Source organism: Pseudophryne corroboree, chromosome 6, assembly GCF_028390025.1.
Source record: "Pseudophryne corroboree isolate aPseCor3 chromosome 6, aPseCor3.hap2, whole genome shotgun sequence".
NCBI lineage: Eukaryota > Metazoa > Chordata > Amphibia > Anura > Myobatrachidae > Pseudophryne > Pseudophryne corroboree.
The window spans coordinates 840,664,340-840,677,068 of NC_086449.1; the positions used below are offsets into that span (position 1 = coordinate 840,664,340).

The 12,729-nt window shown below is 51.6% G+C and overlaps 1 protein-coding gene across 4 annotated transcripts in view; it reads left to right on the top strand.

Moving 5' to 3' along the window:
- PLCZ1 (phospholipase C zeta 1) overlaps positions 1-12,729 on the top strand; it is a 138,762-nt gene that overhangs the window by 90,072 nt on the left and 35,961 nt on the right. For all 4 annotated transcript variants that reach the window (XM_063930642.1, XM_063930645.1, XM_063930643.1 and 1 more), the window contains 2 exons: positions 3,028-3,181; positions 5,843-5,959. In XM_063930642.1, coding sequence (XP_063786712.1) covers positions 3,028-3,181; positions 5,843-5,959 — 271 coding nt within the window. The remainder of the gene's footprint in view (positions 1-3,027; positions 3,182-5,842; positions 5,960-12,729) is intronic.

A 12,729-nucleotide genomic window follows, 5' to 3' on the forward strand; every position in this document is an offset into this window, starting at 1 on the left:
GACACTGATGTCACAGGATAATGACACACTGACACTGAGGTCACAGGATAATGACACGCTGACACTGAGGTCACAGGATAATGACACACTGACACTGATGTCACAGGATAATGACACACTGACACTGAGGTCACAGGATAATGACACACTGAGGTCACAGGATAATGACACACTGAGGTCACAGGATAATGACACACTGAGGTCACAGGATAATGACACACTGACACTGAGGTCACAAGGATAATGACACACTGACACTGATGTCACAGGATAATGACACACTGACACGGAGGTCACAGGATAATGACACACTGACACTGAGGTCACAGGATAATGACACACTGACACGGAGGTCACAGGATAATGACACACTGACACTGATGTCACAGGATAATGACACACTGACACCGAGGTCACAGGATAATGACACACTGACACTGAGGTCACATGATAATGACACACTGACACTGAGGTCACAGGATAATGACACGCTGACACTGAGGTCACAGGATAATGACACGCTGACACTGATGTCACAGGATAATGACACACTGACACTGAGGTCACATGATAATGACACACTGAGGTCACAGGATAATGACACACTGAGGTCACAGGATAATGACACACTGACACTGAGGTCACAAGGATAATGACACACTGACACTGATGTCACAGGATAATGACACACTGACACTGAGGTCACAGGATAATGACACACTGAGGTCACAGGATAATGACACACTGAGGTCACAGGATAATGACACACTGACACTGAGGTCACAAGGATAATGACACACTGACACTGATGTCACAGGATAATGACACACTGACACTGAGGTCACAGGATAATGACACGCTGACACTGAGGTCACAGGATAATGACACACTGACACTGATGTCACAGGATAATGACACACTGACACTGAGGTCACAGGATAATGACACACTGAGGTCACAGGATAATGACACACTGAGGTCACAGGATAATGACACACTGAGGTCACAGGATAATGACACACTGACACTGAGGTCACAAGGATAATGACACACTGACACTGATGTCACAGGATAATGACACACTGACACGGAGGTCACAGGATAATGACACACTGACACTGAGGTCACAGGATAATGACACACTGACACTGAGGTCACATGATAATGACACACTGACACAGAGGTCACAGGATAATGACACACTGATACCTGAGGTCACAGGATAATGACACACTGACAGAGGTCACAGGATAATGACACACTGACACTGAGGTCAGAGGACAATGACACACTGAGGTCAGAGGATAATGACACACTGAGGTCACAAGATAATGACACACTGACACTGAGGTCACAGGATAATGACACACTGAGGTCACAGGATAATGACACACTGAGGTCACAGGATAATGACACACTGACACTGAGGTCACAGGATAATGACACACTGAGGTCACAGGATAATGACACTGAGGTCACAGGATAATGACACATTGACACTGAGGTCACAGGATAATGACATACTGACACTGAGGTCACAGGATAATGACACACTGAGGTCACAGGATAATGACACACTGAGGTCACAGGATAATGACACACTGAGGTCACAGGATAATGACACACTGAGGTCACAGGATAATGACACACTGACACTGAGGTCACAGGATAATGACACACTGAGGTCACAGGATAATGACACACTGACACTGAGGTCACAAGGATAATGACACACTGACACTGATGTCACAGGATAATGACACACTGACACTGAGGTCACAGGATAATGACACGCTGACACTGAGGTCACAGGATAATGACACACTGACACTGATGTCACAGGATAATGACACACTGACACTGAGGTCACAGGATAATGACACACTGAGGTCACAGGATAATGACACACTGAGGTCACAGGATAATGACACACTGAGGTCACAGGATAATGACACACTGAGGTCACAGGATAATGACACACTGACACTGAGGTCACAAGGATAATGACACACTGACACTGATGTCACAGGATAATGACACACTGACACGGAGGTCACAGGATAATGACACACTGACACTGAGGTCACAGGATAATGACACACTGACACTGAGGTCACATGATAATGACACACTGACACAGAGGTCACAGGATAATGACACACTGATACCTGAGGTCACAGGATAATGACACACTGACACTGAGGTCAGAGGATAATGACACACTGAGGTCAGAGGATAATGACACACTGAGGTCACAAGATAATGACACACTGACACTGAGGTCACAGGATAATGACACACTGAGGTCACAGGATAATGACACACTGAGGTCACAGGATAATGACACACTGAGGTCACAGGATAATGACACACTGACACTGAGGTCACAGGATAATGACACTGAGGTCACAGGATAATGACACATTGACACTGAGGTCACAGGATAATGACACACTGACACTGAGGTCACAGGATAATGACACACTGAGGTCACAGGATAATGACACACTGAGGTCACAGGATAATGACACACTGAGGTCACAGGATAATGACACACTGAGGTCACAGGATAATGACACACTGACACTGAGGTCACAGGATAATGACACACTGAGGTCACAGGATAATGACACACTGAGGTCACAGGATAATGACACACTGAGGTCACAGGATAATGACACACTGACACTGAGGTCACAGGATAATGACACACTGAGGTCACAGGATAATGACACACTGACACTGAGGTCACAGGATAATGACACACTGAGGTCACAGGATAATGACACACTGAGGTCACAGGATAACAGTATCCAAGCGCCCAGCGAGACGCCGGCGGGAAGGGCATAATTCAGACCTGGTCGCAGCATTGCGAGAAACGGCAGCGTGCGATCCGATCTGAATGACCCCCATAGACCAGCTGTCACGGATGAAGGATCTCACCAGACGTGTCTGCTACATTATATATAGTTATCATCTATCTGTTGCTGCCGGTAACATATAATAACTGTAATCCGTTCTCCGCAGGTAAAACAGCCAATCGCAGCGCTGCTCTCCGATCTCGTCATTTACACCAAGTCTCAGAACTTTGTCAGTTTCCAACATTCCAGAGAAAATCAGAAGTTCTATGAAAATAATTCTCTGTCGGAGAGGAAGGCGCAGCGGCTGGCGCGGGGATCAGGTACTGTATAACTAGCGGGGGATGTGCTCTTCCTCCTCTGTGTCTTCCTCCCTCTCCGGGATCTGAGCTCTGATGGTTTCTGTGCATAAAATAAACCTGATGAAACTTTTATGGCGACTCATCCGCGATTCAGACAAATTGCTTCTATGACGCTGATACACGTTTCTCTACTTCCCACTTTTATGTTACATAACGGAGCCGTCATTAGAGGATCATGAGTCTGGTCTACAGTTACCGTCTCAGTCACACTCATCCATTTTATATATATATATATATATATATATATATATATACAAGCTTGTATATATAAATTATACATCTGGGAGTGCATGGCCGTGTATTAGCTCAGAGCTACATTGCAGTGTGAGGATAAAGCTGGCCAGCATGTGTGAGCTACATGCAGAAGCAGCCAGTAACCAGAGGCGTAGCTAGGGTTTTCGGAGCCCAGGGCAAGATGGAAAATGGCGCGCCCCCCCAAAATAAATAAATAAATAAAATAAAATAAAAAAATAAACACACTAAAAGAAGTATGTGCGCGCACGTCAAAATGGGCGTGGCCACACTCCAGAAGGGGTGTGGCCACACTCCAGAAGGGGTGTGGCCACGCTCCAGAAGGGGTGTGGCCACTGAAAATGGCCCACAGTGCCAGTTACATTGCCCTACAGTGCCAGATACAATGCCCCACAGTGCCAGTTACATTGTCCCACAATGCCGGATACATGCCCCACAGTGCCAGATACATTGCCCCACAGTGCCAGATACATTGCCCCACAGTGCCGGATATATTGCCCCACAGTGCCGAATACATTGCCCCACAGTGCCAGATACATTGCCCCACAGTGCCGGATACATTGCCCGCAGCCCCACAGTGCCGGATACATTGCCCGCAGCCCCACAGTGCCAGATACAATGCCCCACAGTGCCAGTTACATTGCCCCACAGTGCCAGTTACATTGCCCCACAGTGCCAGTTACATTGCCCCACAGTGCCAGTTACATTGCCCCACAGTGCCAGTTACATTGCCCCACAGTGCCAGATACATGCCCCACAGTGCCAGATACATTGCCCCACAGTGCCAGATACATTGCCCCACAGTGGCAGATACATGCCCCACAGTGGCAGATACATGCCCCACAGTGCCAGTTACATTGCCCCACAGTGCCAGGTACATGCCCCACAGTGCCAGTTACATTGCCCCACAGTGCCAGTTACATTGCCCCACAGTGCCAGTTACATTGCCCCACAGTGCCAGATACAATGCCCCACAGTGCCAGGTACATTGCCCCACAGTGCCAGGTACATGCCCCACAGTGCCAGTTACATTGCCCCACAGTGCCAGTTACATTGCCCCACAGTGCCAGATGCATGCCACACAGTGCCAGATACATTGCCCCACAGTGCCAGATACAATGCCCCACAGTGCCAGTTACATTGCCCCACAGTGCCAGATACATGCCCCACAGTGCCAGATACATGCCCCACAGTGCCAGATACATGCCCCACAGTGCCAGTTACATTGCCCCACAGTGCCAGTTACATTGCCCCACAGTGCCAGTTACATTGCCCCACAGTGCCAGTTACATGCCCCACAGTGCCAGTTACAATGCCCCACAGTGCCAGATACATGCCCCACAGTGCCAGTTACATGCCCCATTTGGTGCCAGTTATATGCCCCACAGTGCCAGGCCCCACTCAGTGCCAGTTACATGCCCCATTTGGTGCTGTGCATGGCGCCCGCCCCCCCCCCCCCTCCCCTCCCCGGTCACTCACCGGCCGCTTGTTGTTATGTGAGGGGAGGAGAGCGCAGCGCAGCGCCTCTCCTTCCCCTCACCGCTCCAGGTCTCCGGCGGCTGTCTGGCGCCGGTTCGCTAGCCAATCAGAGCTCGCGGACCGGCAGCCAATCAGGAGCCGGTCCGCAAGCTCTGATTGGCTAATGCCGGAGACTGGACACAGCAGCGCTGCTGGCAGCGGCGGTGAGGGGAGGGAGAGACGCTGCGCTCTCCTCCCCTCACATTTCAGGTTGACGGGGGCGAGTGATGCCCCCCTCTCCTGTGCCTGCCAAGGCGCCCAGGGCACGTGCCCCACTCGCCCTACCCTAGATACGCCTCTGCCAGTAACTGAGCACCTGGGTAACACTGTGCTGCACTGCAGGGTGCAGATGTAACATGTGCAGAGAGTTAGGTGTGGGAGGGGTGTGTCCTAGCTCAGAGCTACATTGCAGTGTGAGAATAAAGCTGTCCAGCATGGGGGGCAGTGTGGGGGGTATAAGCTGGCTGCGGGAGATAGTGTGGGGGGTATAAGCTGGCTGTGGGGGACAGTGTGGGGGGTATAAGCTGGCTGTGGGGGACAGTGTGGGGTGCATGAGCTGGCTGTGGGGGACAGTGTGGGGGGTATAAGCCGGCTGCGGGGGGACAGTGTGGCAGGGAGTGCTGCTGTAAGAAGTGTTGGGTGTGTGGCAGATATAGAGATATCTATGCAGCCCCTCCATGGTAAATTCGGGTGATACTTCGTATTTGCCGGTATATGCCAGTGAATGACAGATGGGCCCCTTAGTGTCACCCGGTTTGTGATAGAAATGTCCCTAATGCCGTCCCTTGTACACAATACGCAGCCGCGAATCTCCGGGACACAACAGTAACATATGCGCTGTTTTCTCTCCAGGCCAGGAATTTATCGCTCACACCATGAAGTTCCTCACTCGGATCTACCCCAAGGGAACCAGGGCCTCATCCTCTAACTTCTACCCACAAGAGTTCTGGAACGTGGGCTGTCAGATGGGTGAGTGCCATTCATTATAAGGGATGTGGGTGACATTACTGGTAGGAAGTGCAGAGGCAGAGTGCGGACGGGACACTACATAAGGCGGCCTAGATAATCCGTCTGGTCACCCGCGGCCCCGGCTCCTCTGACCATGAGGACATCAGTAATAGGGGTGGCAGCTACAGACCCCTCACCTACAGATCCCATAGTCGCTGCATAGGCCCCACCCCATTCCCTGGCAGAGCAGCGGTACTTACCTCCAGCTGCCGTGCTGATTGAGGAAACGCAATCCTGATGGAAAAGACAGGTCAGTGCAGGGCCGGGGCAAATCTTTAGCCTAGCGCCCCCTAACCTGCAAATCCACCACCACCACTTCACAGACGGGAGATGCAGGTGCCCACTAGTTGGGCTGGGGTGAATTGCACCATTATACATATACAGAGAAATGGGACAACTCTCAAGGACTTTTAAAGTTTTTGTGACTTGTTTCACAATATACTGTACTTTCACTTTAAAAGTCCTTCAGTGCAATCTATTCTTTATCTACTCTATAATACTGTATATGGGATCTGGGGGGTGGGGGGGGGGGGGGGTATTCAGTTGGGGTTGGGTACAGGATGCACTGGCCAGAATATCCCGCAGCATCCGGACCACCATAATTCCAAAATTTGAATGAAATTAATTAACCTTACCCTAGCCCTCCCTCCCCCCAGCCTAGCCCTAACCGTCATACTAACATTCAGGATGCTGGCTGTCGGGTTTCTGAATGCAACATCCCGTCCACCGGGATGCCACCTACATCCCTTTAATTGTATGTGTATACATACATATATACACACAGAAATACATATATTTCTATGCTCCTTATTGTGTTTCATCCCCCCCATCTGTAAGTTCATTACTAACCTGCATACAGAAACATGCTTCATTTAGTTTTTCACTAGATGAATTCAGTGGTGCACTCCAGTGGCTGGCGCCCCTAGGCAGCCGCCTAAAGCTGCCTAATGGTAGAGCCGGCCCTGGGTCAGTGCCCTCACATTGGGACAGATAGGAAGAATTTATCGGTGGCATTAGGTAGATAGTCAATAAGTCAACCTCATATAGTCGAAATGCACTAGGTCGATTGGATGAAAAGGTCGATAGGTACAAAAGGTCGACTCAAAAAGTTGACAGAAGTTTTTTTATGATGTAATTTTGTATGTTTACCCACATATAAGCCAAATTATTGGAAACATGTAACCTCGCGGTCTCGCGTCTCCTGCTATACCTCAGGCACGGTGCCTCGCTCTGCTACCACTGGGGGTAATTCCAAGTTGATCGCAGAAGGAAATTTTTTAGCAGTTGGGCAAAACCATGTGCACTGCAGGGGAGGCAGATATAATATGTGCAGAGAGAGTTAGATTTGGGAGGGTTATTTTGTTTCTGTGCAGGGTAAATACTGGCTGCTTTATTTTTACACTGCAAATTAGATTGCAGATTGAACACACCACACCCATATCTAACTCTCTCTGCACATGTTATATCTGCCTCCCCTGCAGTGCACATGGTTTTGCCCAATTGCTAACAAAAATCCTGCTGCGATCAACTTGGAATTACCCCCACTGTGCATGGTGTAAGTGACTAGACCCAATGCATCATCAGCAGCCCATAAAAGCCGGCTAGTAACCCAACACACAGCATCACACACACACAGCATCCCGCACACACAGCATCCCACACAAACACAGCCCCCACACAAACACAGCATCCCACACAAACACAGCATCACACACACACACGCACACACACACAGCATCCCACACAGAGCATCCCACACACACAGCATCCCACACACACACAGCATCCCACACACATACAGCATCCCACACAGACACATACAGCATCCCACACACACAGCATCCCACACACTGGCGTGCGCAGCACATTTTATTAGGGGGTGCACCGTTGGAGGGGTGTGTCAAGTACCACCTTTTGGGCGTGTCTAGCACCATCATTGATGGTCAACACATAGAAAATATCCACCTTTGTACCAATCCTAATAAAGCAGATACATTGTCAGTGGCTGGCGTTGGCATAGAATAGAAGGAGAGAAGTGGGCGTGTGGAGGGTGTGATGGGTGGGCGTGCGAGCAGCATGACGTAATCACATCACGCTGTTTTTGTACATGGAGGTGGAGCCGGGAGTTTGAAAGCCAGTGGCAGTGGCACCCTTGATTAACCCAGGCGTCCGTTAGGTTATGCAATCCTGACAGGGTGCAGCGCAGAGGGGACAGTAATCAGCCTGCTCGGCGATCGCTGCATCAGGCATGTGAGATCGGGGTACCAGACATTGGGGGGTGCCTGTGCGCACCAGGCACCCCCCCCTGCGCACACCTATGATCCCACACAAACACAGCATCCCACACAAACACAGCATCCCACACAGAGCATCACACACACACACAGCATCCCACACACAGAGCATCCCACACACACACACACACACACACACACACACACAGCATCCCACACACACACAGCATCCCACACACATACAGCATCCCACACACATACAGCATCCCACACACAGAGCATCACAGACACAGAGCATCACACACACAGCATCCTGCACACCGCATCCCGCACACACAGTATCCCACACACACACTGCATCCACACACAGCATCCCACACACACACACACACACACACACACACACACACACACACACACACACACAGCATCACACACACACACAGCATCCTCACACACAGCATCCCACACACACAGCATCCTCACACACAGCATCCTCACACACACAGCATCCTCACACACACAGCATCCCACACACACACACAGCATTCTCACACACTACATCCCACACACACAGCATCCTACACACACACACACACACACACAGCATCCTCACACACAGCATCCACACACACAGCATCCCCCCCCACACACACACAGCATCCCACACACATACATCATCCTGCACACATAGCATCCCACACACTGCATCACACACACACACACACACACACACAGCATCCTGCACACACAGCATCCCCACACACAGCATCCCACACACAGCATCCCACACACATACACACACAGCGTCCTGACACACAACATCCCACACCATCCCATACCCACACAGCATCCTGCACACACAGCATCACACACAAACATACAGCATCCTCACACACAGCATCCTCACACACACAGCATCCCCCCCACAGCATCCCCCACACACAGCATCCCACATACACAGCATCCCCCACACACACAGCATCACACACACACATGCAGCATCCTGCACACACAGCATCCCGCACACACACACAGCATCCCACATACACACATGCAGCATCATCCCCCCCACACACACAGCATCTCACACACAAGCAGCATCCCACACAAGTGCAGCATCACACACACACAGCATTCCACACACAGCATCCCGCACACACAGCTCACACACACATAGCACCCCACACACACAGCATCCCACACACACACACTGCATCCACACACACAGCATCCCACGCACAGCATCACACACACACACAGCTCAGCATCCCCCACACACAGCATCCCACATACACAGCATGCCACATGTCAGCGTCCAGAGTCTTACCGGTGTGCTGGGGCCGCGGGGCTGGCTTCTCAGGTGGCGTGCGGGCAGCGGCGGAGGTGGGCTGCTGCGCCGGGTCCAAGGGCAGCAGTAGCGGCAGTGAGGGGGTCCGCTCGTGGCGGGTGGACGCCGCTGCAGCGGGTCGCTCTTGCTGAGCAGTTGCTAGGAGACATGGGGCAGTGAGCTGTGGGGCTATGCAGAAAGGTCTGCATTACTGGGAGCCGCCATGTTGGAGACCAAGTTTGAGGCATAGTTCTTGTTTCCTGTTTCTTCCAGCCAATCCAGGGGAAGTTCTCCCTATAAAAGGGGGCTGGTTTAGGACAGAGACGCCAGTGCTTCAAGTTACAACCTTGTTGTAGGGGCTTTAGCCTGTGCTCCCAGGATTCTTGCCGTATTCTGGTCTCTCCTGGCCCTGCTTGGCTGGTTCTCTGTTGCTGCTGCAGCCCTGCCGTTCCTAGCCTGCTACTGCCTGTGGAAGCGCTCCTGGAAAACCCAGTCCAGTAAGACTCTTTGGGCACGGTCGGTCCCGGGTCTTCTGCCTCGTCTTTCAAGCCACACTCCACAGATCTTCATCTCCAACCACGTCTTTAACCACCATCCACAGTTCCGCAGTTCATAATCTACAGCAGGGGTGGCCAACCAGTCAGAGGCAAAGAGCCAGAAAAGATCTGTAGTAAACGGCGCGCGCACAAAAATGGGGGTGTGGCCTAGTTTTCACAAAGTCACACCCCATTTTTGTGCGCGCACCTTTCGGTATGACATTTGTAGAAGTATGACTTGTGTCATAACCCCGTTTTTAGTCATGTTGTATAGTACCAAATACATATAATGACCCAGTACAGTGCCACATACATATAAAAATGCCAAACAATGGGTGCCTCCACAGTGCCAGATACATATACCCCCCTCCACAGTGCCAGATACACATATGTCCACACAGTGCCAGATACACATGCCCCCACAGTGCCAGATACACATATGCCCCCACAGTGCCAGATACACATGCCCCCACAGTACCAGATACACATGTCCACACAGTACCAGATACACATGTCCACACAGTGCCAGATACACATGCCCCCACAGTGCCAGATACACATGCCCCCACAGTGCCAGATACACATGTCCCCACAGTACCAGATACACATGTCCCCGCAGTGCCAGATACACATGTCCACACAGTGCCAGATACACATGCCCCAACAGTGCCAGATACACATGTCCACACAGTGCCAGATACACATGCCCCCACAGTGCCAGATACACATGCTCCCACAGTGCCAGATACACATGTCCCCACAGTGCCAGATACACATGCCCCCACAGTACCAGATACACATGCCCCCACAGTGCCAGAAACACATGCCCCCACAGTGCCAGATACACATGCCCCCACAGTACCAGATACACATGCCCCCACAGTACCAGATACACATGTCCCCACAGTGCCAGATACACATGCCCACACAGTACCAGATACACATGTCCCCACAGTGCCAGATATGCCCCCAGTGCAGATCCACATGTCCCCACAGTGCCAGATATGCCCCCACAGTGCCAGATTAACATGCCCCCACAGTGCTAGATACACATGCCCCCACAGTGCCAGATACACATGTCCCCACAGTGCCAGCTATGCCCCCAGTGCAGATCCACATGTCCCCACAGTGCCAGATATGCCCCCACAGTGCCAGATTAACATGCCCCCACAGTGCCAGATACACATGTCCCCACAGTGCCAGCTATGCCCCCAGTGCAGATACACATGTCCCCACAGTGCTAGCTATGCCCCCAGTGCAGATCCACATGTCCCCACAGTGCCAGATACACATGCCCCCACAGTGCTAGATACACATGCCCCCACAGTGCCAGATACACATGCCCCCACAGTGCTAGATACACATGCCCCCACAGTGCCAGATACACATGTCCCCACAGTGCCAGCTATGCCCCCAGTGCAGATCCACATGTCCCCACAGTGCCAGCTGTGCCCCCAGTGCAGATCCACATGTCCCCACAGTGCCTCCCCCCCCCCCCCCCCCCCAAGTGCTGCTCACCCGCCGTGCTGCTGCTGTGAGGGGAGGGGAGGAGAGCGCAGCTCGCGCCTCTCCTGTTCCTCTGACTCCGGCGGCGGCATCTATCTTAAATTCAGCGCCGTCCCGTGAGCCAATCAGAGCTCGCGGTCCGGCAGCCAATCAGGAGCTTAGCTGCCGGACCACGAGCTCTGATTGGCTCATGGGCCAGCACTGATATGAAGTCGCCGCAGGAGTCAGAGGGACAGGAGAGGTGCGTGCTGCGCTCTCCTGTCCCTCTCCTCACACGCCGTGTAGATTAACACACTGCAACTTCTAAGCCTTAGAAGCTGCTGTGTGTCGGGCAGCGGTGGCCGGCAGCGGATCGAGCCACATGCGGAGGATGAAAGAGCCGCATGTAGCTCGAGAGCCGCGGGTTGGCCACCGCTGATCTACAGCCTCGTCTTTCAAGCCACAGTCTACAGTCCTTTGTCTCAAGCCACGTCTTTAACCACCATCCACAGTACCGCAGTTCATAATCTACAGTCTCGTCTTTCAAATCACAGTCAACAGTTCTTTGCCTCCAGCCTCGTCAATAACCACTATTCACAGTTCCGCAGTTCATTATTCACAACTTCGTCTTTCAAGCCACAATCCGCAGTTCTTTATCTACAACTACGTCTTTAAGTCATCGTTCATCAGCCGCAGTTCTCTACCTCAGCCCTGTCCATAAGAACTACAATCCACTGACTCTTAGCTCTGTCTACATTCTTCACTGACCCTTGTCCCATGAGAAGGAACTATGGCCCTCATTCCGAGTTGTTCGCTCGTTATTTTTCTTCGCATCGGTGCGATTAGTCGCAAACTGCGCATGCGCAACGGTCGCAGTGCGCCTGCGCCAAGTAAATTTGCTAGAAAGTTTGGTATTTTACTCACGGCTTCACGAAGAAATTTCATCGTTCTGGTGATCGGAGTGTGATTGACAGGAAGTGGGTATTTCTGGGCGGAAACTGGCCATTTTATGGGTGTGTGCGAAAAAACGCTTGCGTTTCTGGGAAAAACGCGGGAGTGTCTGAAGAAACGGGGGAGTGTCTGGGTGAACGCTGGGTGTGTTTGTGATGTCAAACCAGGAAACGAAACTGACTGAACTGATCGCAG